The sequence below is a fragment of the Papilio xuthus genome, unplaced genomic scaffold (genome assembly GCF_000836235.2).
Source record: "Papilio xuthus unplaced genomic scaffold, Pxut_1.1 DF827756.1, whole genome shotgun sequence".
NCBI classification, from domain to species: Eukaryota; Metazoa; Arthropoda; class Insecta; order Lepidoptera; family Papilionidae; genus Papilio; species Papilio xuthus.
Window position 1 is genome coordinate 6,216,746 of NW_013530893.1, and position 27,940 is coordinate 6,244,685.

At 32.3% G+C, this 27,940-nt stretch overlaps 8 protein-coding genes and 1 long non-coding RNA gene across 9 annotated transcripts; 5 read left to right on the forward strand and 4 right to left on the reverse strand.

Annotated features, from left to right (window-relative positions):
- Positions 1-344: 344 nt before the first annotated feature.
- vih (ubiquitin conjugating enzyme vih) lies at positions 345-1,844 on the reverse strand. The gene is made up of 2 exons (XM_013309908.1): positions 1,602-1,844; positions 345-1,115 (listed from the first exon to the last, which is right to left on the reverse strand). Exons 1-2 carry the CDS (start codon positions 1,700-1,702, stop codon positions 686-688), a joined length of 531 nt encoding a protein of 176 aa, XP_013165362.1. The 5' UTR covers positions 1,703-1,844; the 3' UTR covers positions 345-685.
- A 783-nt stretch (positions 1,845-2,627) lies between these two features.
- LOC106116143 (protein SDE2 homolog) lies at positions 2,628-3,831 on the forward strand. Its single transcript, XM_013309887.1, has one exon. The coding sequence runs from the start codon at positions 2,749-2,751 to the stop codon at positions 3,475-3,477; it is 729 nt and encodes a 242-aa protein (XP_013165341.1). The 5' UTR covers positions 2,628-2,748; the 3' UTR covers positions 3,478-3,831.
- A 1,870-nt stretch (positions 3,832-5,701) lies between these two features.
- Positions 5,702-8,769, forward strand: LOC106116218 (beta-1,3-galactosyltransferase 1). The gene is made up of 6 exons (XM_013309974.1): positions 5,702-5,913; positions 6,297-6,474; positions 6,834-7,017; positions 7,125-7,344; positions 7,412-7,534; positions 8,234-8,769. The coding sequence occupies exons 1-6, from the start codon at positions 5,850-5,852 to the stop codon at positions 8,545-8,547; spliced, it is 1,083 nt and encodes a 360-aa protein (XP_013165428.1). The 5' UTR covers positions 5,702-5,849; the 3' UTR covers positions 8,548-8,769.
- A 694-nt stretch (positions 8,770-9,463) lies between these two features.
- On the forward strand, positions 9,464-13,033 carry LOC106116259 (uncharacterized). Its single transcript, XM_013310020.1, has 6 exons — positions 9,464-9,637; positions 9,964-10,332; positions 12,207-12,266; positions 12,526-12,672; positions 12,784-12,855; positions 12,959-13,033. The coding sequence occupies exons 1-6, from the start codon at positions 9,571-9,573 to the stop codon at positions 12,979-12,981; spliced, it is 738 nt and encodes a 245-aa protein (XP_013165474.1). The 5' UTR covers positions 9,464-9,570; the 3' UTR covers positions 12,982-13,033.
- A 2,419-nt stretch (positions 13,034-15,452) lies between these two features.
- Positions 15,453-16,205, forward strand: LOC106116202 (uncharacterized). Its single transcript, XM_013309957.1, has 2 exons — positions 15,453-15,957; positions 16,045-16,205. The coding sequence occupies exons 1-2, from the start codon at positions 15,501-15,503 to the stop codon at positions 16,191-16,193; spliced, it is 606 nt and encodes a 201-aa protein (XP_013165411.1). The 5' UTR covers positions 15,453-15,500; the 3' UTR covers positions 16,194-16,205.
- A 48-nt stretch (positions 16,206-16,253) lies between these two features.
- Positions 16,254-18,174, reverse strand: LOC106116201 (uncharacterized). Its single transcript, XM_013309956.1, has 2 exons — positions 17,957-18,174; positions 16,254-17,830 (listed from the first exon to the last, which is right to left on the reverse strand). The coding sequence occupies exons 1-2, from the start codon at positions 18,057-18,059 to the stop codon at positions 16,380-16,382; spliced, it is 1,554 nt and encodes a 517-aa protein (XP_013165410.1). The 5' UTR covers positions 18,060-18,174; the 3' UTR covers positions 16,254-16,379.
- Positions 18,175-18,247: 73 nt separating this feature from the next.
- LOC106116203 (uncharacterized) lies at positions 18,248-19,059 on the reverse strand. The gene is made up of 3 exons (XR_001227788.1): positions 18,998-19,059; positions 18,626-18,769; positions 18,248-18,457 (listed from the first exon to the last, which is right to left on the reverse strand). It is a non-coding gene; the product is annotated as an uncharacterized LOC106116203 (long non-coding RNA).
- A 757-nt stretch (positions 19,060-19,816) lies between these two features.
- Positions 19,817-20,931, reverse strand: LOC106116119 (uncharacterized). The gene is made up of 2 exons (XM_013309858.1): positions 20,878-20,931; positions 19,817-20,088 (listed from the first exon to the last, which is right to left on the reverse strand). The coding sequence occupies exons 1-2, from the start codon at positions 20,915-20,917 to the stop codon at positions 19,817-19,819; spliced, it is 312 nt and encodes a 103-aa protein (XP_013165312.1). The 5' UTR covers positions 20,918-20,931.
- Positions 20,932-21,586: 655 nt separating this feature from the next.
- LOC106116433 (uncharacterized protein MAL13P1.304) lies at positions 21,587-27,277 on the forward strand. Its single transcript, XM_013310270.1, has 8 exons — positions 21,587-21,646; positions 21,912-22,110; positions 22,438-22,499; positions 22,637-22,705; positions 22,911-22,994; positions 23,097-23,690; positions 23,786-25,309; positions 25,569-27,277. Exons 1-8 carry the CDS (start codon positions 21,604-21,606, stop codon positions 26,630-26,632), a joined length of 3,639 nt encoding a protein of 1,212 aa, XP_013165724.1. The 5' UTR covers positions 21,587-21,603; the 3' UTR covers positions 26,633-27,277.
- The last annotated feature ends 663 nt before the right edge of the window (positions 27,278-27,940 follow it).

The following is a 27,940-nucleotide window of genomic DNA, read 5'->3' on the forward strand; positions in this document are numbered from 1 at the left end:
AGTATTCCCTTGGAGAGAGAGAGAGAATATCGTAGTCCCTTGGACTCTCAATTAATCAGGTTCGGCTGTTATTGGAGGTATTGAAGGTACTAAAAAAAACAAGTTTGTTGAATTGCACTAATGAATTGTAATGTTAGTGATATCTTAAAGTACAACTTCTGTCAGTTTACAAACTGTCAAGTGAAACAAGATTGGATATAGTACACTTTATAAATAAATTCCTCATAATTTTACAAGACAAACAATATTTTAGACTTTCATTATTAATAATTTCCTTAACAGAGTGAGAACAGTTTTATTATAATAAATTGAGACATGATTTATTGATTTTTTTCAAATAAATTAAAATACAGATGCTGTTTATTTCTCTTTAAAGTAAAGTATTTCCAAGTTATACTGAAGTGTCCAAAAGAAAAGAAATTAATATTTCCCTACAGACATTTCCACTCAAATAGTATTAAATCTAGACCGAAATTAGTAAAACAAAAAAAAACAATATTTTTAAATTCACAAATATATGGCTGTTTTTCTCCAATCACTTTTTATTAATAAGAAGACAAAGAAGGTCAGTTTCCAACTCTAATAAGTGAGACAAAGATAATAATTTCCTATTCCCATAAAAAGCAACTGATCACAAAATAAAAAAAAGTTCATTGCAAATCATAACCAGAAAACTCACTCCAAACTACGAATCTTTGTTCTTATTATAAAATTCATCTAAATACTTTTTGTAGGCGGGTTGGTTCGACCATAGATATGACGCTTGCTGATTGAGTGGGCTCAACGTATTTGGTTCACCTAGGAGACTTTGGATTGATATGAGTACCGTCCGAATATCATACAGGGCGGTCCATTTGTCTTTTAAAATGTCCAAACATATTAAACCACATGTATCTACGTTGGGATGAAAACAGGGTGTCACAAATTTAACTATAGGAGGTGCATAAGGATATGAATTAGGGAATTCCAATGAGAGTTTATATTTGTGCCCCTCGTACACCGTGTCTTCAGGACCGTGTATTGTGCCTATCCATTTAAATAGATTTTCACTTTCCGGGAATGCTGATATTCCTTTATCTGAACAACGCATCAACTCCATAAGCTCCTTTTGAAGTCTGCAAAAGAAAAAATAGAATGAATTTGTGTGGATGTACTCTATAGTAAATATTATGTGATATGTTTAATAATATGCTAAGACAAAGAGTTAGTAAGTAAATGTGGAGTAACACTTTCTCTACTTGATTATCTAACATAAAGTAGTACACAAAGTCGTAACATAGAAATAGAAGGTAATCGCGAAACAAAGACTTTTGAATACACCTTGTAACGAATTTTATGTGGGTACCTCATTGAAATGTTCTAGAACTAATCTCTTACGTGTTCATATACTGCAAATGCAACGAATATAACATATTGTTCAAACATAATGACAAGTGCATTACGATAAGTTGGTAAAAATTAACCTAGTAACGTAACGTAATAATTTAGTATTAGAAAATTTCATAGCGTATTTTCGTATGAAGTTTTATGATTTAAACACCAAATCTTCTAAGCGCTAAGTCGAATTGATTAAAAAATACGTTAAAACATTCCAGACTTACCGTTTGCTTACAGCATGATTGTCGTTCAATTTTATTGTGTCCTCGTTTTGTTTGGCGGGATTTGACGAAGACGCGTAATGTGGATTAATATTCTGGGCCATAATCAAAAAGCAGATCGAAGTCAGATATCACCGAGTGTCTGTTAAACAAGAACGACTTCCTGTTAATTTTAAAAAGCTTTAATTTTATTGGATATCCCATTCATTTGACAGTAAAGCTGGCGTCAAACAACGTCACAGATAAGCGCCATCTATTCAAGAAATATAATTTTTAATTTTTTTGATGTAGAGATGCAATTTTATAAAAAATCGATTATACTTTTGAAATAACATTTAATTTAACCATACACGTATAACATCTTAGTAACTGTGATAATTTAAATAGATTTATATAATTTACAAAAGTATACTTACGAAGTTAAGATCTTCCGACTTAAAAGTCTTTTTTTTACCACTTCTAAAAATTCAGAAAACAAGTACCATTTGATTAAATTTTGATCAAATAACTGTGTTAAGTTAGTTAAATTGTATGATCAGATTTCTACTTTCACTTTCATTTACTTTTGTTACTTTTAGCGGTTACTTAAGCGTGAAATTAGATAGATTCGCGTAGTAGTTGTTTAAAATAAAACAAAGCAAATCACAGTATCTAAGACTATTTAAATTGATGTTCGTCAGAATTTCGATTAGTTGTTGTACAAACATATCGCTGAAATAATCTTATAGCAAAAAAATCATCAGTCATCATGCTTAAAGTAAGTTTTTAGTGCTTAAAATATTTGTTTTTATGTTACTATTAATTAACTAACTTCTATTTCTTAAATATGCAATTAATGTTTTACTTGTTGATCGTTTGTGAAGGAGTCTTTAATTTTTTTCTTTGATTTACGTAGTTTCATGAAACTATTAAATAATGTCCAGTTAAATGTTCCTTGGCATTTTTTCTCTTAATAATGTTTTATAATCTAGACAAAAAACAATGTCTGTTTCAGTTTATTTTAACGTTTGTCATTATTTGACATTGACAAAGATAAAGTGACAAACTGTGGCGTGTTAGCAATTTGTTTGACCATATTTTAATATTGTGCGTCAGTGTAGAATTTAAGACCAATAATTGCAAAACATTACTATAACATTGGCATCTGACAATGGCGTGCCATATCTACTTTCAAAATCAATACATTTCGGACTCCGATTGTTCAAATACGTCAGATGTACGAAGTAGGATTTCACAAACGTTTGGTATTCCACCAGATGATTTATATGTAACAGTTAATGGACGAATTGTGTCTAATGAATTAAAGTTAGATAAAGAAAATGTGGTCAGAGTGCATACGAGACTTGTTGGTGGCAAAGGGGGTTTTGGATCCATGCTACGTGCGATTGGTGCGCAAATTGAGAAAACTACGAATCGTGAAGCTTGCAGAGATCTTTCTGGCCGTCGATTACGTGACATTAATGAAGAAAAAAGGCTTCGAAAGTGGCTAGAAGGGCAAGAGGACCGCGAGAGAGAGGCGGCTGAACGAAAACAAAAGAAGATTGAACGATTGTTAACCGAACCTAAAATCGAGGTGAATCTTAATCCGGATTACGAGAAGGGTCGCCAGGAACTGCCTGAGCGGGTCAGTGCCGCAGTGGACGCGGGATGGGAGGCCGCAGGAACATCTCAAGCATGTGGAAGTAAGCGTAAAATAGAAGAAACCATTTCCAAGGGAAAGAAGAAGGCAAAGTTGTGGATTGACGCTGATTTGTCAGATTGCTCGTCATTGAGTGAGGATGATGAGGAAGAAGAGACCAAGATGAGCCCTGTGCAGACAGTGTCCACTGACAGCGGCAATGAGTCAGACAGAGCTTCCGAGGCTAGCAGTAAAGTTTAGCTGGGGTTAACATAAAAAAAATAAAGCTTCATTTACACTATAATTATCCATTATTAAAATAACCAATCTTCTTATAATCTTTAATTTGAACAATTAAATTTGGTATAAATCTTTTAATAACTACTGCAGAATGTTACTACTGAACAATGTCAACATATAAGACAGTTTTTATAAATATATTTGTAATTATACAAAGAATTTCACAATAAATCAATGTAAAAAAAATTTGAATGTCTCTTATCAAATTACTATTAATATTATTTGGCTAGTTTTTAACTTGATAATCATATTTTTAATTTTAATTTAAATTGTCTATAAATAATTGTGATGTAAAAATAATTTATGTTAACTAGAAATTGATATCTTTAGTAATAAAATTAATTTAGGTTTAGCAAGTATAGTTATTTTATTCCCCTTGTTGTAAGACTAACTTTTGAAAAAAAATATTGAGAAAATGTAAAAATTTGTAGTGTGACGATATTTTTTTAACACGCCAGTTTATGTGTTAAAATTTCACAATCAAACCTTTAAGATTAAAAAAAATGTTAGGCACATTTAGAAAATTTTAAATTGATAAAAGGAAAAATGCTTGGTCTGATTTTTATATTAGTACAGCGCCATCTTTTGTTAAGTGACGGCTCTTCTGAAACTTTTTTTCTTTTTTCAGAAAAACATTTTCGCGTTTCTTCTTTTGCTGTCACTGTTAATGTTGGCCTTTGCCAGGCCTCAGGAGTTTGATGATGAAGACCATGACGATGACCATTCAATAGCAGACAAAAAAGGTAAAGAGAATATAGTGTTGATTATAATCATATTTGATAACTTAAAACTTTAACAAGACCGATGAACTAAGCAATTTTAACGTTATTTTAAGGTCTTTTTTAACTTTATTTTTAACTTTTCCAGATGATGTGTCCCGAGTTCAAATCAAAGTTTACCGAGGTCCGACCAAACACGACGGCTATGCACCGTGGGGCTTCTGGGTCAAACAGCCTTCAGACGACCAATAAATATGAAAATAAGTAGTTTTAATTTTAATGTATTATTTTAGTTTACGCCAGGATGCATAGATGGCGCTATTACTAATAAAACCAAAGACTATTCCTAAAGTTGTTTTTTTTCTTCAGAAAAGGGTTATAAAATATCAATAAGTGGTAGATTATATTTAATTATTTTGTGCATTCTGTTTTAACAACACGTTTTCAATAACAAGGATATTATCCTTTTTTAAAGAAAACATCTTTGTATTTCCTTTAAGATATGTTGAATTATAATGTTTTAAAGTTGAAGAAAAATTACATGCAAAATAAAGCTATGTCAAATCCTACATACTTCATGTGTAATAAAAATACGTACATATTACAAACGCCTCTCGCTTAAGCAGTAAATAAACGAATTATTGTCCTTTACACTAGTAGGCTAAATTTCATAGCTTAGTTGTTTATTATTGCCTAGTGACTAGTGATGTTATTTATTGAATTAAAAAAAATCACTAATTATTACAAGAAAAACGTATAATTGTATGAATGGAATAAGAACGGAAACTCAGATGTCTTGTGAATCAATTGTTACTAAATGTTGGATCGAATAAAAGTATAAAATCCATGTTCTCAAAACAATTCACTTTCTCTACAAACATTTTTAACGCCGCTAAAATGTAGCGTTTCATAACGTTGCGTTAGAGCTTGGGTCTGCACAGAAAACTAGTATGGCCTAAAGTTTGTTAAAGAACTAGGAATTTTCGATTGAATTGATGAACTATTTAAACAAAGGCAAGATAGTTTTCCAGGCATGTGCCTAATTCTTTAAGATTAAACGACTCGCTGACTAGGCCAAAGTCAACAATGCTGACCCGGTACAATGTTAGTGTTTAAATTGCATTTGGTGTCTAAGACATCTTATATACATATACAAAAAATACTTTTGGGTTTGAAGTAAAATGGAGCAGCATTTTAAAGCCTCTTAGTTTTTAATTCGATGTTTTAATAACATTTCTACTTCAACTTTCGGTCATTTCACTGGATAAATGAGTTGCTAGTTGTTTTAAAAAGATTTCGCGGTTTTTTTCTTATGTGTTTATATTGTAATATTATAAAGCAATGATTAAATAAATATTGTGTTTATTTTTGTACTAAGATGATTAAAATTAAACTAAACTTTAAAACAACTAAGAATTTTGACATATTGAAATTTATTTTGACAATTTGTCAACGTGTCGCAAATATTTATATTATTTTTGAAATGTTTTTGTATTATAGTTTATTTTACTTAGTTATTATACAATTATTAATGATTTAAAATCCGGAAGTGCACAAATAAACAGTGAAAGAGGTGGTATTAATAGTGACGTGAACAAAATAATATTTATCAATATGTGGATGTTAACCAATCACACGGCGTTATGTTGGGCGCCAAAAATACTAGTATTAAAAATGGGTAAGATTTACGACACTATAGTAATTACCGTTGGTTTTTGAAACCAAAATCTGTTATAAAGCAGAGATAAAAACATGTTTGAAACGGAGATTTTGGTCTTACAAACCCACTGTTACTGTAGCAACTTCTGTACTGCGACTTCAAAAAGAAGGGGCTTGTTAATTCGTCTGTATTTTTTTACGTGTAACCACTGCTGGTGGTTCGATTTCGATTATGAATTAGCTATCCGGTCCTACATAGGTACAGTATCTTTTAAGGATTACATCGTTCTTGTCTGTGGGACAATTTCCAGCCACTCTATTGACTTTCTAGTTCTTCTACTTCCTCCTTCATTTGTTTCGTATACGTTATACTTGGTATTTTAAGTTATTAGTTGTGTGCAGTACGTCGTAAAGGCTTGGTGCTGGGAATGCTGTTGCTGACATCGATGTTAGCAGCGTTGCCGGCGGGCTGGTGGCTGGCGCGCACTGTCAGCCGGGGCCTGATGCTGCCCGCCCCGCCGCCGCGCGACCTCACGCATTACATGCGTACTAAAAGTCTACGTGACTACTTGTTAGATATGTGGGTAAAAGTAGAAATACATTGGTATAAAAATTTTATGGTAGCATATTGCATAACAAAATTTTTGGTTTGTACGGAAGTAAATTCATTAGACGAGGTAAACCTTTGCGCCTGTTTTTCTTCACCCCCAGTGGACCTAACTAGTGTAGACATGCGCTTGCAGCTAACCGAGATTCAATCGACTTTAGTTTAAGCGGTATATAGCAGAAAATGTTTAAGAGCAACAGTTCATTTGGTCACTCGACTGATGTTTATTCTAGTCTTTTACTATATTAGCCAATCGATTGCTTTTAGACCTTGGGCTTTGGAAAATATTTATAAATACTATCTCTTATGTAAGTGTTTCGATGTTTGGTCAGTGATATTCTGGTCGAGCCAGCGAGGACCTCGTGCGACACGCTGTCTAATATCCCGGTGCTGGTGATGGTGACCAGCGCGCCGATGCATTTCGACTACCGCAACGTGATCCGAAAGACCTGGGCAAAGTACCAGCCCACACTCTTCATCATGGGCCTGCATAGGACTCATAGCGAGAGCATACTAGTAAGATATTATAATATAAATTTATTATAAAAGTAATTCTGGTAGACTTTACGTTTTTTGTGAGACGTAATTTGTTCGTCTTATTAAAATCGAATTAATTGTCTCAGGGTGGTAACTACTTGGAGTCGAAGCAATTCAATGACATTTTGGTGTTTGACTTCTACGATCAGTACCAAAATTTGACTTTAAAAACTGCTCTGATGCTGAAATGGGCGTCGGAGAAATGCCCGCAGGCGAAGTTCCTCTTTAAAACGGATGACGACGTCCTGGTCAATCCCTGGATGTTACAGAGGGTTATAAAAGATCACCCACGAGCACAACTCCTCGGTAAGAACACAACTCAGAGTACTAAGTGGCTATTTATAGCGATTATTTATATTTTATCTTCATTCAGGTTACAGTATAAACAAAACAAAGCTACATAGGGATGAATACAATAAATATTACGTACCTCGGTGGCTGGCCAGAGATGATTTCATACCACAATATCTCTCCGGAACTGGATATCTTATTAACGGTATATTTTTATTTAACCTTTGATAACTCTTTGCTTTTCTTCTTTTTTAGTAAGTTTTAAGGCGACAGGAGGCACCACCCGTGGACCTAGCACGAATGTGTGCGACAAGCGACTTCGTATCGTCATCATATTTATGTTAAATTTGTATGAAAATTGGTGCAAATTTTGTCGATGACGTTACGATAACGCTTGTCACAAACATTCGTACTAGGCTCATATATTTTATTCCCAATATTACTGAGTCTTCGACAGAAATTATTCGCTTCACAAATATATTTTGCATTGATGTTATGTGACCCTATCCAAGAATTTTGGACTATTTGACAGCTTATTTTTTTTTAAATACTGAAGCACAAGAGAAAGATGGGGGAGACAGGAACAAAAATCAAATGGGACTTGCACCACAGTCCACAATCGATGGAAAAATAAATAAAAAGGACTTTTAGCTTAGAAATATTATTAATATTTAATTCTGAATTTCGTGAAAATTGTAGCAAAGACCAACCAGATCATTTTATATTATCACTAGCTGTCGTCCGCGACACCGTATGCGCGGAATCTAAAAGAAACTTAATTAGTAGCCTATGTGTTCTTCCAGACTATGTTCTACATCTATGCCAAATTTCATCGAGATCCGTTCTGGAGATACCTCCATCTAAACATTCGCATTTATAATATTAGAAAAATGTTGCATTTTAGGAGCTTATATCAAAAAGATCTTACAGACAGCATACTTAGTCCCCATGGTGAATGTGGAAGATGTCTATATCACATACCTGGTGGCAAAGAAGACGCTCAACTTGACCCTCACTCATGACAGGAGGGTCAGCCCCATGAGGCCCTGGGTGACCTTCAGTTGTTTATACTGGCATTTAGCAGCTGCTCACAGTGTCAGACCTTCGGAGATATTAAAGATATGGCCCAGTTTGAAGATAATTGGAAAGGAATATAACAGAAAGAAAAAAGTTTGCTTTGGATATGAATTTTTTAATAAAGATATATTTTTGTATTGAAAAGTCCTGGGAAAATAATTTTTACACTTGATAGAAAACGAAATAACGCGCCGAAGTTGACAGTGTTGAGGGTCGAAGTCTTAAAAAAATGTGGATAACAAAGAGAACTAAGATACCTATTTACGTGTATTGTTGTTGTTATTGAATGTGACGTTAATGTTTGAATGTAGCTAGATTTTATACGTTATTTTTTAATTTGTATGTTTTATTTAATTTTTTAATAATTATTTTTGTATGCAGTATTGTTATTTTAGTACTTAATAAAAGATTTAATTATGAAAATGTTTATCTGAATGATGGTGTACGACTGGATCATTCCGTGGACCCTTTTAGACCCTACTGGATCACTAAGGTAACCTCTGTGTTTGAATCTGGTTAATGTAAAGAAAATAAAAGTATATTTTGATATGGAAGGTAAGTGTCGATGTTGGGAACAGATGCGATGCAGCTGTACTCAACTGATAAGCTTTATAGTTCTCTCTTCTTATTGGAAAATCAACATTGTAAGCGTCATTTCACTTGCGATACACAGGGACGGATTCGAAACTAATATAATTTCTTTTTTATTAATTTACTATGCGGTGATAAAAACAAAAGTTACTAGTATTAATCGACTTATATTTAAAGGCTTATGTTGTTTATAACATTTATAAATGGCTTACTTAATAAGATAATAAATACGCTGATAAATAAAAACACATATTTATAAAACTATTGACGTTTAGGAAGAAGTTAAGGATTCCTCTTCTGCAATTTCCACTTAAATTTAATCTAAAATAATTTATTTAAATGTTTTTTTTTATTGTAAGCGCGCTTTAAATTAATAATTTCAATCCAAAAATTGATTAACTAAGTAATCTACTAAGAAATATTATTATAATTTATGGTTTTTCTAATTAACTTTCTTCCGAATACGTGCCTGCTCGCTTTACAACAATGAATTGTGTATTGTAATGACTAGAAGTCATATAAAGCGAGCTGTGAGCCACACATCAAACAACTTCAGTGACGTCGCTTTTAACAATGGACGTGAAATTTGTGATAATTTTCATCTGCCTGCTTGCCCTGCTGCCGACACCTGGATATGCTGGTAAGTCACACATTCTAAACAATACTTCTTTTCTAGAAGAACAGAATAGAAGAATATGAAGAATAAACATTTAAATTTGACATTTATTACTTGGTCTCACCATTACATTGAGATTAGAGACATCAATATTTTAATTTTTCGGTCACAAATTAGTAGTATAGGTACAAATATTGCTACGTTCCTGGTGAAATTTTGACGGTATCAGGTACTAGGTCATAAACAATGGGTAGATTGATCAAAATAATAACTAGTCCTTTAATTCAGAGAAATACGAAACGAGATAATTTCTTTATAACAAAATCAACAAATTAATACAATTATTGTAGATTTCTTATACAATAGAATTAGTCCAAAGACACCGGAAGAATTAGATGCACTGAATCTCAAATGTGTACCCGGTCGGACAATTTTAAAGATCGAGTCAATAGCAGATAAAAGTTTTGATGATAATGATGGAACAGAGGAAGATGATGGTGATATAGAAACCGATACGAGACGTGTTCATACGACATTTGTGCCGAAAGACGACAGCTGTAAAATATGCGTCTGCTCTGTAGAAGGCAAAGACGAATACTGCAGCAAAAGACCCGCCATGAACGTCAACGAATGCATGAGGATGACGATGATCAATGAGAGTTTTAATAAAAATGTACCATTTGATCATGAGAGGTCACTCTCGTACAGGATTAGAAGAGGTTTGTGTCTTCAAAACGGATTGTGGCAGCTGATAGAACACTTTGTATTTATTGATTAGATTAAGGACATAAATTCGAATGTTGCGTTAAAGTTAATTAAGTATATCTTTTAATTGCTGACGTACTTGATTCTTATACTAATTGCGTAATACTTTTTAATAAAAAAAACTGTAAATAAACTGTTCTACAGTTGTTAGTCGTAACTTTTAAAATATTAAAGTGTCGATTTTGATTGTAAATCACAGATTACCTTTGGCATAAAGACGAAATCCCGTACTCGGCGACGAGTCTTTGTTTACGAGGAGTGTCTTACTACACCAACAATGAGAATGCAAAAAACTCGACGATAGCTAGACAAATGAGAGTCGTGTCCCAACTGGACTACGGCACCAGGAACGTCTGCTACTTCTGCGTGTGCCACACGTCCGGCTCGGAGCCAGCCTGCATCGTTAGGAACCCATGGTTCTGCGACTACTATCGAATGATGAGAAGACCTAACTACGCTAGGGATAGATATAGATACTTGTTTAAAGAAGACAGACCGGCATACTTCAGACAACTGTCGTATAGAATTAGGAGAACTATGGACGACGGAATAATGGAATTACTAGATAAGGGTATGAATTTACGGGGAATATCGTGCGTGATTTTTACACTGGCCTTTTTATATTCACTGCTATTTGGTTTATGATATCAAGATTTCTCTTTTTTTATTATCTGTGTTATTTTTTAAGTACAACGCGTCGTCTTCTGCTACCAATCTAGAGAAATTAAGCGAGTTAGTTTTAAAAATTTCAAATTTGATGAGTCCCGATTATGTATTGGATGTTAGATGCATTTACGTTTTCGTCTTGTACACAAAAGATTGGTGCTTGCAGGAGGCGACTCGTTGTGCTGTGGACATCCCAATGGTCACCGGAGGATCCTGCACGACGGTGTGAGGAGGAAGCTACGCCTGCTGCAGAGGAAGGTGCCCAGAGAGAACATATTAGCCGGCAGTCCTACTGGAGATTACGTAGATTTTGTTGTCAACAATGATAAATAATGACACGAAGATAAATTGTTAGCAGATGTGTCTTTTGATGTGGAAGAAATGAATTCTGTGCAGAATAAAAGTATTGTGTTTGATGAATATTTGTGTTAAGTTGTGATGTGATATTGAATATTTTAAGTGATTTTGTTGTATGTTCTGTGTGTCATCATTTTTTGTTACTTTTGTAAATTATTGGTGTTTTAATAATAAAATTATTTGTTACGTTTTATATGTGATGTGTTTATTTGACTGTGAATTGTTTAGTGAAATAGTACATTTAGGAAATATATTTAGAAGATATTGCACTCTAATGCACATTTTTATTAACTAATAGCACAAAGCATAGTTTGAGTTTCCATCAGCTGCACCAATCACAATGCTTTTTTTTTTAATTTTTAACGTGTTTATATGCTCATGGCACTCTCTTTACTCTTTATTAAGCTAAGTATTCTTCCGATTTCGATATTAAGATTATGTTAACATGAAAATACAAAGCACTCGCTTGCTTTTCAAAGTCTGCCTGCTTTTGTGACAAAGATCAGTTTATCTATGATTAGATGTAGTAGTCATCAATGGAAGAACGAGAATTTATGTTAATCTAATTTGATTATGATATTTATTTTTATAATACAATTTTAAATAACAAATCATAACTGTAAAATAGCAATGTTTTAGACCAATTTTTCAGTCTTCAATAAAAAGGTAAGCAAAATTAAAAAGTTATGAAAACCATAACTATCAGACGTAAGTATCATTTCTTGTAAATTTATTGTCTGTTTCTTAAAATTAAATAATTATAAAATAAATCGATAAGATATAACGATTATTGTTGCGATTTCAGTGGGAGATGAGGAAACCGAATGCGTACCATTCTTGTCAGAATATACAGATTGTTCTGAAGGTAAGTACTTAAGATCTTAAGTTGTTAATTATTTTATAATATCATAAACGACCATAACTAAAAGAAGGCGAATTCATAGTATTTTATCATTCAAAGACTTAAATGGTAGTCCCAAGTCTCCGGGAAAAAAAGGAACCAAAAAACTATTCAAAATGACTATGGTCGTATATGTTATAGGTTACAATTGAAAAGATATTTATTAAATGTAATTTATCTTTGAATACGGTGAGTCAAAAATATTTTAATTTTACAATTGCAGCAAATGTTTGCTCTGGTTGTACTAAATGCTCGTGCTCCGCGGAAGGGCGATGGCAGTGCCAGTTGGTGCACGAGTGTCCAGGGTCAGGAGACGAGGATGTGGTGAATGCAGACACTATTAGCAATGCCTATGAAGTCTTGTTCAATGGTAAGTGACGTAAGAAGTTATAAACCAACCAGTTCAAGTCCACTCAAAAAAAAGGACCTTAAACGATCAAGAAGTTCAAATCTTATTAATGTCGTGTTACTAATATTCCAGAACTTTCTAACATGGAAACTAAAGTTGAGCCGATTGAACCAGAAACCCAGCCCGAGGAAAGTCGATTATTAGGTTAGCATTAAATAATTGAAATCGATATATTATATTTATTAGATATTTTGACACGTTTTTACTTATCATATACATCTTTTTTAACTTTATTCTATAATTTCAGGTTACTTGATTGCTGTACCTTAATGCACTGCTTTGCACTTGTTTTTTTTTTTAAATAAATATATAATTAAAGCACTATTGTTTTGTCATAGCACACTATATTCAAATGTTTAATTTTTAAGTTTTTATTTTAATGACAAGGTAAGAGTTTTAAATGTTGTCATGATTATATATGATAGGGGATTGACAATATTTCTTTATATTTTGATACAGGTAACTATGAAGATTTGGACGAAGGGCAACATATAGCGCCAATAGTGAAAAGATCCGTGAAAGATAATAGACAGAATACAAGCGTTAATAACGCTAATGGAACAGTTAAATTTTATAACATCGTTGATGAAATAAATGAAGGTAATTTAAAAGAAATCAATTACATAGTAATAGTATTATTTATTAGAAGTTTTGAATAATAACAATAAATATTTTCAGACACTCTGAAGAACACAAATGAATCAGGCACAATTGAGGCGAAACAGATCAACGGTGTAAAAGTGCCGAAAATTTCAAGAAGAACTAGTGTTATGGATACAAAAAATATTACGGGCATCAGTGACTTGCATATAGATTTTCATGAACCCAAAGGATTCGATCACCACATTGTTGATAATAAAATAGATTCTTTGGTTCGTAACGAAGAAAAAACTAGAATCTTAAACCCAAGTAAAATAGGAGAAGTGATAGGGAACCACTCGCAACAAACTAAAGATAAAGATTTATCTCAAATAGTTGTTAATGAACTAAAGAAAGGATCTGAAATAATTGGTAATAAGGAAATGACTCCAGTTTCAAATATAACTTTTACACCTGAAAATGATACTTTAACTGCAATGGCGTTCATTGCTGGTGATCTATTGAGCAAATTGTGGAAACTCGAAAAAGAATCAAGTGTCGAATCGATGGAAACCGAAGTATTAAAGCACGAAAAGCTTGCTGATTTATTGGAATTATTTAAAGAACCACTTACAATGAGACAAGAATTATTCATAAAGAATGCTTTAGAAAGACTTTCAAAGGCATTAGATAAAGATAGGAAATTAAAAAATGTTTCATTATGCGAAACCTTAGCTTCCTCAGAAAGTATTCTTGGTAATTCAAGTAGAGGAAATCAAGAAGATGTTATAGAAATGCATACAAATTGTAAAAATAGCAACGATTCTATACATCAGCATGATAATAATCCTTCAGATAATGGTACTATAGAAGCTATATCAAAAATAAAAAGTATACTAAATTTAGTTAGGAAATTTGAAAATGTAGAATTTAAACTAAATCTGTTGCGAAATGGTATGCATCTACAGAATGTAAATAGCACACAGGATATTGATTTAATGTTAAGTAAAGATGAAAGTAAATCAATAAATGTATTTGGTAACGTTTTAGAAAAAATAACTAAACTCCTTTTACCTAAAAAGAGTAAAAAAGCTAAAAAGTTTATGACGAAAGTAAGACATATGAATTTATTTGGTAACTCGGACGACATTAAAAAAGAATTGAAACAAATCATGGGGATCAATACTGATAATTTAAATTTAACGTCTAAGGACAAATTAGTAATAGATTATCTTAATATCTTTAAAATGAATCCCAATTGTGCATTTAAAGGACTAGCACAAAAAGATGCAAGCGCTTTGCCAAGTATTAAAGGCGATACATACGAAAATATATCAAAACTTTTAAATGTAAAGTCTATGGATGACATCGTTGAATTAATATCTCCATCTTCTAATTCAAATACAAAAAAGAAGGAGAAAGAATTAAAAAATATAACTACTGAGACCAACTTACAAACAAACAATGATAGAAATGAAGACGAAAAGTTCAATTTAACAAAAAACAAATTAAAAACACATATAACTGCAATTTTCAATGACCTTAAAGAGTTGCAAAATCAAAGTGGAACTTTCTTAGAGGAAAATAGAGATATTGTAAATATTCTGCCATGTCTATACAATTTGTTTAATTCAGCAAAAAGTGAAGCTAACGAAATAACAAAAGGATCTAAAGGTTCCAATTTAAATAATATAAGCCTAATATTTGAATCACTACGAAATAATCTTATAGGAGGTTCTGTCTCACGTAGAAAGGAATATACTCCTTTACCTGGATCTACAAAAGTATGGGAAAGAGTTATTAAAAATTTGAATAAACAAAGTAAAGCTTCACGAAGAAATTATAACAACGGACTTAAATCTTTTGACGAGATTAAACAAATAATAGATAATGTTGATATGTCATCGAATTCTTATAAAGAATATGCAAACTTAGTAAATGTACCAATTTCTAGTCATTTGATATTGTTAAAAGTTATTCAAGCTAGTGCTCTACAAATTGTGAATGCTTTGGAAAATATTAAATCGTTTGTAAAAAGTTACATTGAACTGCCGTCAGACGAGGAATTTGTTATTAAGAAATTTATAGATAACGCAGCAAAGAGTATTAACTTAAATAAAAGAATATCAGATAAATTAAAGACTTATAAGAAAAAATTACAACGCGAAGATCTCAGTAATTTTAGAGTAGAAACTGTTTACAAGCAAGAGATGCGCAATCCTGATTACAATGTTTTAGAAACTCCGACACACGGTCGATATGTAGAACAAAAAGTTGAATACAATCCAGTAAATGTCTTCACTAATAATAGATTTATAAATAAACCTAAGTTTCCTTCATATACTGTTGATAGAGATGATGATCGACAATCGTCCAATTATAAAACAATGAAAATCCAAGAAGTTGATATTAATGATTCTAATGTTTTTAAATTAACCAGAGATCAAATAATAAGTCAATTAATAAAGAATCGTGTTGAATTGTACATACGAATTAAAGAAGCCAAAGGAATTAAATCTAATCTTGATATCAATTATAATTTAGCTAAAAGGATAAGGACACAATTGGAAAGTGGAAATTATAGCTTAGCTAAAGAATTGTTTTCAGTTTTTATTACTAATACTGTTACGGATACAAATGAATTTAGTCCAAAGAATATCTTCAAAGGTAATGTATAATTTGATTTAGTGTACAGATTAATAACCTTTAAATTATTTTACAAAGCAGAAAACATAATATGAATTATGTCACCAGGGTTGTCGTCGCAGCATGTCAATGTCGATAAGGATGCAATTTTTCCGCTGCCGCAAGTCAACATGAAAAATACGAGAAACGATGTAAAATTTGTGGCATCAGAAGGCTTGTTAAAACAATTAAATGCATTGAAAGAAATTAGTTTTTGAAGCTTTTCACAGACTTCATTTGTTAAGATTTTTTTATGATTTATTAAAAAATACTGACTAAATATATATATATTTTTTTATTTTCGAAGTTAAAGTCTAATTTTAGTAATTCTAATTTTCCTCTGATGTTTCGGATAGCAGTGCTCGTTTGTCTCTTAATAATATAAGAGTCAAACTTTATAACAGTTACAGTTTTTTCGTGACAGTTTTTAAGTTTTTAGCCCCATTAAATTTTCTTTTTAAATAATTAGGTATTATATTTTTCATCCGCCTTATTGCTTTATTGAAAGCAGTGTTTGATCTTTTGATTCTGTTTAATATCCCTTTTGTTTCCTTTTGCCATTTAATATCTTGAATTTGTTTTGACAAATCGTCTTTGAAATTATTTTTGAAAACATTACTGAAGTCTTTCTTCGATTGTTTTAGTATTTTTTTTACTTGTTGTAAGAAAGATTTCTTTTTAGATTTTGGTTTTCGTGTTGTTACAGCTACCGGCACAAACTTTTTGACATTGACCTCATTTTGTTGTTTTAAAATTTCTTGCAGCTTAACATATACGATTTTTATATCCTCTCCGATTCTTGAGGCATAGCGTTCGCTGTTGTCTTTATCGAATAACATAAAACGTCTTGTCTGTGAGTTCTGTATAAAAGTTAAAGCATCATTAATTTTGGCGATATCTTTGGATATTTCTAAATGTAGCAACTTCATGCTGTAAAGACGATCAGAGAGGCGACTGGATGCAATGCCTCTCGTCATCTTATACCATTTGATTCCAACATCTTTTAAGTCATTTGCCATATTGTATTGTGGCTTTGGGATGCTTCGATTTTTTAAATTGTATTTTTCTACAAAATCGTAATTTACTAAACGATTCAGTATTTTCTTGGCTCCTGTAGACAATGGTGCTAAAGCATTGGAACGAGGCATTTCCTTATCTATCACGATGAGTACTTGTTTAATTACACTAGGAGCTGAAGACACAGCAAATTCATTTGAATTTTCCTCAATAAATTTCTTGTACATATTCATATTGTTTTCAGTGATTTTGTGAAATTCTTTCATGACATGCACTTTTCCTTGTTTATGAATATAATATTTCATAGCTTGAATTAATATGTTTAAGTTTTCAGGTAGATCTTTGTAATTGGATTGTTCTTGTATACCAATAATATCGCTGATTACTTCGTAGATGTCTCTCTCTAATTTAGATTCGTAATCATTCAAACTTAAAAGTTTATTTTGAGCCGAAGTCTTTTGAATTTCTGGTAAAATCTCCATTTTGTAAAAAGCTACATAAGCCTTTGTCAAGTTTTCTAGTAGAGTTTTATTAATTTTTAAAAACGTTTCGTTTCTTATGTACATACGAATATATTCTTGCAAATAGTCTCTCATGTTTTCTAATTCTTGAAGTTCATTGCGCTTTGTGTTGATAAATGCTAAAAGTGGATGGAGTACATTATCTGTGAGATCTTGTATTGAACGTTTAGAATTATTTAACAGTATTTGATTGCGTAAAGTTCTCGTCGTGTTTATGATTTGTCTTTTGACAACACGCACCGACTGCCTTTCAAGTAGATCATAAACTTCACGCGCTGCGGGTATTCCTTTTGGATTCGCGTCTAAATTGCTAAAATCTGAAAAAAGATTATCACTAATAAGTTTGTAAACAAAGTTACAATTTTCTTTTTAACGTTAAATTTTACTTTATCTTCATTTCTTGTTTTAAATTAATTAAAGTTTTGTTTAAATTGAAAAATTACCTAATATCTTATCAATGTCTCCTTTATCCATTTCAGTGACATTTTCGTCAGGGATGTCGATGTAATCTGTATCCAGTATTTCTTCAGTATGATTTTTCAGCATCGGTAGAAGCAGTTTAGCGGCGTCCCCGATGCTTAAGTTATACTCTGGGAACAAGTCATCCAAGTCGAAATCGGTATGGTCCAACAATTCATTTTTCTCGGTGGCATCTAGAATTTCAAAATGGTAATAGACTCAAGTTTTAACTTTCATCTAACTTCTAACTAAAAATATTTCAAACTTACTCGATAATTCAAAATTTTCGGTGACTGCATCCCTTTCAATGTCAACTGTGTTTAAATCATTATTTTGACCAGATTGTTTAATATCAAACGTGTTGTTAAATACATTTATTAATGAGGATATTTCTTGTGATGTAAAGTTTTCTTCTTTCTCAGTTCCTTTCGGCGACACCTTTGTCTGAATCGAACGTTTTGTTTTGGTTCTGATGCTCCTTGGGGCTGACAAAGCACAAACAAATTAATACTATACATAACTAAATAAATAAATGATTTTACAGTAGTCTTCTTCTAAATAGTCACAGCGCATCATTTTTATTACAAGATCCTTCTCCTTCTGAAAAGGAAAATTGTCTTCATAAGTGCAAGATTGAATTTGATAGAACTTACAATCGTCAATATACTCCATGAGTTCGACTAGCAGATGGTGGTCTACATCCAGGGGAGGCTGCTGCCGGCACTGCTGCCATCTCCTGCATTCCCAGTTGCCTGCCGGAGAGCACGAGCACCGCGTGCATCCCAGACATAGATTATCTTAAAGAAAATAGACTTGATTAAAGATTAAATATATAAAAATTTATATTTTTTTCCTTTAAGGTAGATGAGTCCAAGATAGAGATGTCGATTCACTTTTGATGCTTTCTGGCTCTCAACAGAAGTTATACTTACATTATAACAAGTCAAGTCAAGGATTTAGTACATTACAGTGTCCTTTGTTTTTGACATAAAACAATAGACTGTGGAAAGTTAATTGAAACTTACGTTTGTTGCAATTTGAGTAGCTGGATATGTCTGGTACACATTGACGGGTCGCGCGGGATTCTGAAAATATAATTTTCTTTTGTTTTTTTTTTCATAGCAAAAGGTGGTACACGAGCAAGCGGCCAAAATAACTAAGTGACCGTTGCCCATGAACGCAATGAAACAGGAAAATCCCTATCTATGCATCTCAGCTAAATCCGTCTCCCCTTTCTGTCTCTTCCTTATAAGAAAAGTGGGGAAAAGAAAAGAAGACTAAAATTAGGCCTCCAACACGCACATTTGTCATCCACGTCATGCATGTCTTCTGTCTTTGATTCGGCTCATTAGTGCAAAATATATTATTGGCTTTACCACTGTATAGTTTAAATCTTTCTGATAAGATTATTAATGAACAGTTGAATCTTAATAATCTATTTGGAATAATTACGTAATTATGCGTACTAATCTGAATTTAGTAATTAGTGAAATATTCAATTGTTTGAAGAAACAATGAAATGTTACGCTGCGTCGTGGCCACTGAATAAAGCTGTGTGTAAATTATATTACGATACTATTATACAATATTTGTTTAGAGAAACGTAAATTAACAGAATAACAACTGAGACAATTTGCTAACGAAAATATTTTCTTTTCATTTTTTATTACAAGTTCAGAGCAAGATAGAAAATCACATGGAACATAAATAAAATTTCCATAAGCTAATCATGGCTGGTTACTGGATGATAAGATTAATGTTTAGATCTTTTTGTCTAATTCTCGGAAAAGAGTGGATCCAGCCATGAACATCTATTTGAAGAAGGTGAAGACAACAATTGTGCGTTAGCCATGCCAATATATCAACGAACCTTTTATAGTTAAATCGTATAACAACTCGTCTACTTCAGCTTTAATCGCGGGATTGGTTACCACTTTATCTTGACACTCAACTTGCAGCATTCTGTTGATCGCCCTGTAGTATTCACATTTCGCGTCGTCCATTTTAAGGCAGTCGTAAGCGTCGCATATTGTGCATTGATACGGAGTCGATCTGCGGTAGAACAATGGTCCAGTTTCTGGATAACGGAATGCTTCGGTATTTTGTGTTTTTATTTCTGAAATCAACATTTAATTTTACGGAATTTACTTCACAAACATACTAAAACCAAACACATTTATTTCGTCGCCATTTTGTAGCCCAAATGGTTTCGCTGAACATAAGTTTTGATGTTATCATATCTCATAAACGGAAAAGGGTAGAGATTATGTAATATTACCATAGTTAATTTTAAACTCAATTAACTAACTTGTGCTCTAGGGAAATATATCGAATTTCTTATCAAAATTTATCAAAATTAAAAACAAAATCGGTTAATCAGGTTAAATTACAGAAATTTATAATTTAACGGCCTTCATTAGCACTTAAAGCATTAGCCTCCTCTTTGTTTTAGAAAAAAGAGAATTAAACGAAGTTAAATCAGGAATCAGCAGTCAGGAGGTATTGTAAAGAGCAGGGCCAAGTTCGTTCCCAACTTTTGCATTCTTTGTAAAGTTTTTTAATATTCCAACAAGAAGGGGAGACTAAAGCTTTAGGCTTGTTTAGTACTAATATAAATTATAAATTAATATTAACTCATTTTTCTAAAAAGTGCTATATTAAAAGATGACTTATTTCACCATAACGCTATATTACGTATTACCAAAATATATAAGCCGCTATTTATGATTTGAAATCAGTAAAATCTCGTGTACTAAGCAAATTGTTTAAGGTGCGAAGAAAAATATCCTTATTTTGAAGTCAGTATCAAAACATAGTCACGTGTCGGATACGATCGTGTGACGTCACAGTTCACGACTGAGGTCTACGCTACAGGTGAGGTTACGGATAGCAAAGGAAGTCTTACCTTGTATGGTCACCAGCAGGAAGAACACCAGACGGTACATTGCGACGACGTGACGCGACAACAATGGGAGATCGTATTTCGCAACAACTAGGTGTGTTTATGCAAACGTAACTTTTTAAATGGAACGGACTTGGGACGACGATAAATCTAGATATAGGCCTACTGAAAATAATGGATAAAGGAACCTGATAAAATCAATATGTAAGAAACACTAGCTCTTTAGTAAATACTAAGTCATTAAATAATGACTTCTTTAAAGCATTCGATGGATTAAACTGTAAGGTATGTTTTGGAGACTTACTAAACTAGACATTGGAGAATTAAAAATATGTGGTCTTCTAAATTTATTTAGTTGTTGTCCTAATGTAACACATTACTGTATATATTTATGTCGTATATAACTTTTTCTCTTGGATGTTCTTCAAGGATCCATTTTTGGGTCTATTATGATTAATAGAATATTTCTATAAAATCTAAAATTTTAATTATCCGTTTTCATAAATTAAAAACGTAATTTCCTACTTTATGCATGTTGATTCTATAGCTGGCTAGTGCTTGTTTTGTTCAAATTTGATATGTGATTATAAAATTTAATAGAAATTTTGATGTTCTAGATCCAACTCTGTGCATGGAATGTGTATTACGGAGATGTTTACAAACAAGTGCCGTGTGATGTTGGCGGCATTGTTTCGCGTCGCGTAATGCGTCGCCGACCGCCTCCAGAGAATGCTGTTGCTCCTGCTACTCTTGCATAACGTGATCGCTCATGGTGAGTTACTCCTCTTTCTTTCTCTTCTCAACTACAGCTCTATTTCATGATCTTCCCCTCGATCTTTAGGATATGAGATCTTTATGTCACATCCATATATCTACCCCCGTCTCCCTAATTTGTTTTTTAATGTTGTTGGGAATGTAAATTAAAGAATGTATTATGTTAAGGTAGGCTGATATTCTTTATTTATTAAAAAACCTGCGATTCAAAAATAAAAGCTTTTCATTCAATTTGTTTTGATCTGTTGATTTTATTTTCACAGATTTTCAAACAGATGCGACATACTCAGTCAATGTTACGGACAAATGCCCTGACGATGGATATTACTACAAAGAGGATATGTCTTCAAACGAAGTGGACGGCGTCTGTCGTCTTTGTTTCTGCAAGAATAATACTGCTGTGTGCTGGCTTAGACCAAAATCTCAATGTCATACGAAGATGTATATAAGAATGGATAAAAGGTTTCTTGGTTTTTGTTTTTTTAGTATTTATTATAGCTATTGTTTTATGAATTCACATATTTGTGAATTGATCAATTTTCGTAAGGAAGAATGTTGATTGATAACTGATACAAGTAATTTGCAAACTACCGGCATTTGTTTGTTCAGCTATGCCTTTCCTGTTTGAAGACAGTACTGTAGACAATGAATAACTTCCTTTGTTAGCTATTGATGTTTTCAGTCGACACTGGTCTTTCTAAATATTCTTTGCAACCCCTGAATACCGAGGTATTTGGATAAAAGAAATTTTTGTAAAACAAAATACTAACTAAATATTTATATTTACAGCACCGGAAGAAATAGGAGAAGTCCAGATGCAAATGTTGGGGTAAAATATGCTGTAAAAAACTGTGAGAAAACTTGCTTTTCCTTATTAAATTGTCACAAAACATTTTTGTCGTAAATTAAGCAAAACAATCAATAAATTTAACTCGACAATTGATCGACAATGTCAGTACATATTTGTGTTGCAGTGCATTATGTTTAGTTTTCAGTAAGAAGACTTCGCACAGCTGTAAGCCACTCGGCACCACACTCAGTGATGACTGTCCGCCTGGTGAGTTCCGGCTTACGAAGGACCAACTAAAATTTTACCGCACATATACACAATACCGAATTTTCACTCTTTCACGAACAGACTCTCTGTAGAAATCCCTCATCAATATGAGGAAGGAAACTCTTTTATGGCAATGCTGTACACTTTATCTTGTGATTATAGTTTAATTGTCTACGAAAGAGATGGCGGTGTCTATTGATTTCAGATGATTGGTGTCTCGGCTGCACGGTATGCGATTGCGAGAGATCCGGCCTCTGGAACTGTCACATTTTGAGTTTCTGCTCCGATAGTAAGTAAACTTTAAGTTCTTTAATTACCTATCGATTAAAAAATTAATATGTGAGTTGCATCAATTTCATTAAAAAAATGCAATAACATAATTTACTTACAGGAAAACTGAAGAAACATTATCAAAACAATAATAACACGATCAAACGAACACCAGTGGAGATACATTCCAATTTGGACAATCAAAATAAAATAAATTCTACTAAAATGCACAGACTAGCGAGAAAAATGAACGTAAATCATAATAACGTGAAGTCGTGGCGTCAAGACTTTTCAACAACATATCAATATCCATATTCAGCAAAACACGACGACAATGTAGTTGTATTCCAGAAGGATCTAGTAGAACGAAAGTCTAAAGACATACAAGGTGTTAGAATTAAAAAGATTATAAATGAAAACAACGTTAATGCCAGATTAAATCACAAAGTAGTTCAGAGAGCGATGGCTGCAGTTCAGAAAATAATTAATAAGACAGAGAGAAATTTCACAAATTCAACAAAACATAAGGTGATTCATAAACGATCAATGCCGCAACACGACACTAAAAATAACTATCAACATCAAACAACTTACGTAAGTCCACATATGTATAAGAAATCTAGTCCTAAAAGATTTAGAAAAAAGTTGTCACTCAATAAAATAACAAAGGAAGAACTTAGGAAGAAAAGAATAAGAAGAAATACTGTAAACCAAGGTAATTGTCTTATTTTAAAGTCTTTTTCAAATATTCTGAATGTCGTAATAGCTACTTAATTTTTAAGACTTATTGTGTGACTAAATTTATTTCAGCTAATTTTACGACAACGACAATTATAATAGATTACAATAATACTTTAAAATCACCAAAAGAAAAAGTATTAAATGAGAAGCCAATAAAATTAAATGAATACGAATATTACAAATATAATGTAGTTACAGAAGGAAACTACGATTTAGCAAATAATGATGGAATTAAAATAAAACATCTAAGTTACAATTACACTTATGGAAACAAAACTATTCAACTTCTAAAGAAAACATCGCAAAACTTAACTGGAACAAATTTATGTTCTAGTACTAATGAAGTAAATTTATCAATATGGCACGATGTGAAAGACAAGAAACAAAAATTCAAAACCATAAATATAACAGATATAAAATATCTCACTACTTCAGAAAATATTAACAACACATTGGATTATAATCAAATGAATCTGCAAAGAGACAATAATAAAATTCGTTTTGATGATTTCGGTCTCGACAAAGAGAAGGGAGGAACTAAAGAATCCAGTGAAACTGAAGATTTGACTTTAATAAATAATATGCTTAATAGTAAAGGAATTTTACAGCATGTTTTTAAAAAACAACCAAGAAATATATCAAAAAATAGAAATATCGGATCAAATTTTGATTTCATTGGCAATCTAAGGAGTCTTTTTAATAATATATTTTTCAAAAGTAAAAATGGCTTTTATACAAACAACGACAAATTAAAATTATTTGATAAAAATAGTTTAGTAGAAACATTTTGTGTCAAAAACGTAACTTGCAAAATTTATCCTAGAGACGAAATTAAATTGCAAATAAAGATAAATGAGTTAAATGGTGAAATGTACAAGGTCATGGAAACTATTAAAATAATAAAAAAACTTTTGCAACAAATGATAAATAATAAAATCGAAGCTGTCGACTTAAACTTTAAGCCAATTATGAGTAATAATTGTAGCAAAAACGGCACACATAACAAACTGAAGGAAAGACAACTTCAACTGTATTATATCAAGGATAGCATTAAAACTTTCATCAAATCCATTGGAAAGTTCTCGTATATTCTACAAGATATCATTTACATTTTGACTGATAAGAAAAATATGACAAATAATAAACAAAGGTTACCACAAAGACCTTTGCGCTGCACAAAGACAAATGAAGTTGGTAAATCTAATTCTAAAATAGCAATTGCTGAACAACGGTTTAAAAAGATTAAAAAAGTTTTAGTGGATTACAATGTATTACAAAATACGTTCATAAAAAAAGTTTATAATATGCTAACAAAATTAGAATCCAATTTAACTCACACTGAAAAGAAAAGGAAATTGAAGAAACCAGAAAAAATTGACGATAGTGATTTCTCTACAAGCCTTGCTATCGATACATTTACGAAGAATATTATTAATAATCTGAGAAAGCTGAAAAATTTAGCTAAAAAATTAAGTTCTGCAACAACAAACAGAAGAAAGAGGAGTGCAGTTGGTGACGATGACGCAATCGAGTATTTATTAACAATAATGGAATATTTACTTAAACAAAACTACCCACTGGATGCTACTCCTGGTATGATATACATCTTATCGTATCTTGTTACTGTTAGGAATAAAATCCGACAATGCGCCGGTGTATCGGCGTAACACTAGCCTTGTTGAAGTGTCAACGTTTGTGTCCCCTCACTGATCGGTCTGACGCTTGGCTTGGTAACGGGGGCGCCGGGGGATTTAGCTAATAATGTCTCAAATTATTTAGCTTTTTACTCTAATCTGTATCCTCAATTCCCTATCTATACGATGCATAGTAATATTTGTGTTTTATATTTCAGTGAATGATGGCATTGATTTATTAATAGATGCAATTAAACATGCTCCTGACATAAAACCAATTAAGAAAAAAGTTCTTGATGCTTCTACAACAAGAACATATCCGTGGCCAACGGAAAAAGCAACCGCTGAGACATTTTCGTATGTAGATAACATCTATGGATTGGATAGCTTGGACAAAGATAATAATGATACCTCTGGTTCTGACGACAATCAAATTACATTCTCAAAGTCAACGGATGATGGTAACGATAAAGTAGAAGATTTCCAGAAACTTCTACATGCTTCTAAGAAAATTAGTAATAGTTTCAGATTATCTAATTTTAATAATATTCTTAAGAATGCCAAGTTAAAATCGATGTCATCAACATCCGCTACTATTGTTACTACGACTCCAATGATACAATATGATTTTCTCAAAGACAATATTGCAGAGTCCGATACAGAGACATCTGTAAAAATTGGACCTGGAATTGCAAATGATGACCGAAATGATGTTGACAGTTTCAAATCATTCAACAACGAGAATAAACCAGATAATGAAGAATTTCCTCCGAATCTAATAAAACTCAATGGAGACAGTGACGTGGAGATTCAAGTAACACTTCCAACACGAACAAAAGCAACGCCGAGGACAACTCGTAAATTCCATCATATGGTTCGCGATAAGTTTGATAATCCTAAAATTATAACATACGTTGGAAAGCCTACAAAAAAATCAAAATTTGGTTGGGTCGATTATGATTTAGGTGACGACGGAAGCAAAAAAACTGAAAGGAAAATATTTTCTAAATCCACCGAACGATCAACGGCGCCTGGAGGCGCTTCAAAAAATCGAGCTCTCTCTACAGCTGATAAGAACGACGTTAGTGCTATATCTAAAGAAATAATGGACGAAGAAAAGAGGAAACAGTTTTATAAATTATTGCCGAACTCTGAAGTAAGAAAATTTACATCGCGCAATATGTTGGACGTGACGATAAAGTCAGAAGTAGATTCAGATTCAAAAGATACCGAAGGTGAAGATACTTATGTCAATGACGTATTCCCTTCGTACCTTACGTAGTTAGCATTTTGCAAAGGAACAATATTTAATGAGCTCTGTTTTTATCTATTAATTATTTTTATTTTAACGACAAACTTGTTCATTAATATATATTACGGTAGAACTTCACTGCAATGACATTTTTGTTAATACATATTCTCATCTCTTTCATTCTGAAGAAGAAGAAGAAGAAGAAGATTGACAATACAACGTTAATAGTCTTGAGATTCAAGCGTTTGCAGAGCGAGACAAACGTATGCATTCCCCATAAGTTTGTCTCGCTCTGGAACGACTGCCGAAAGTTGTTGGTAAGATTCCGGTTTGTCTAAACGAACATTTATGATTTAACGTTGAAATGTAATTAAAAAGAGCATTTTACAAGGTACTAATTATTATTTATATATAATACAAAGCAAGATGATATTTGTTAAAGTTATTATTTAAATATTAAAATATAAATAAAGGTATGATTGAATATTAAGATATGTTCATCACATACATCATATAATTGCCAAATGACGTACAATAACCTCACAGAGATGTTAAATAGTAATTCTCTGATTCTGTCTGATTAGTTTTACAATACGTATGTGTTTCCTATCGTCATGTTTGCTGTTTTGTTAGGCGATATTTAAATTAAAATATTATATAAAATATTTAACGGAATTTTTGTTTTATTATCAACATCAACTTACTGGAACTGGAAAGGCTGGAAACGTTACTTTTATAATTATTAGAGACAAAGAAAAATATACATAATTGAGGACACAAATTCTAGATGTATCTTCTTCTTGTGGTGCCTCTCCGACTAACGAAAGTTGGCGATCAGTTCTCCATATTCTAGATGTATGCAGCGTAGGAAATAACTAAAATGGATCTCATAAAATGCACCCCACAAAGGACCAAATTATACAACATGTGTAACTTAGTTATGTTAAAGTATTATAGAGTTAAAACTCTTACAGTGTAGTCTAATTATTTATGTTATCTAGCTGCATCTATACATTAATTACAAAGTGTCGGTTGTGCAAGGAGGTTGCAGCGTTCTGCATCGTCGCCTCCTTCCGTTTGCTTTGCTGCTCTCTTGTATCGTTTAATTACTTATTGTCCTTCGTACCCTTTCGTATTCGAAATAATTTATAAAGTGTCTACAGCTATAATTTGTTTCATAAGTAAAGTAACCACAGATAAATTCCTTCCGGATCATTCGTTTGGACCTTGTTTAGACGCACGTCACAAACTACGGTCTACTTGTTTTACGGCCTTCGTTGTTTAATAAAATGTAAAGTACATTATGATTTGATGAACTAGTTATTTTGCTCTGGTTTT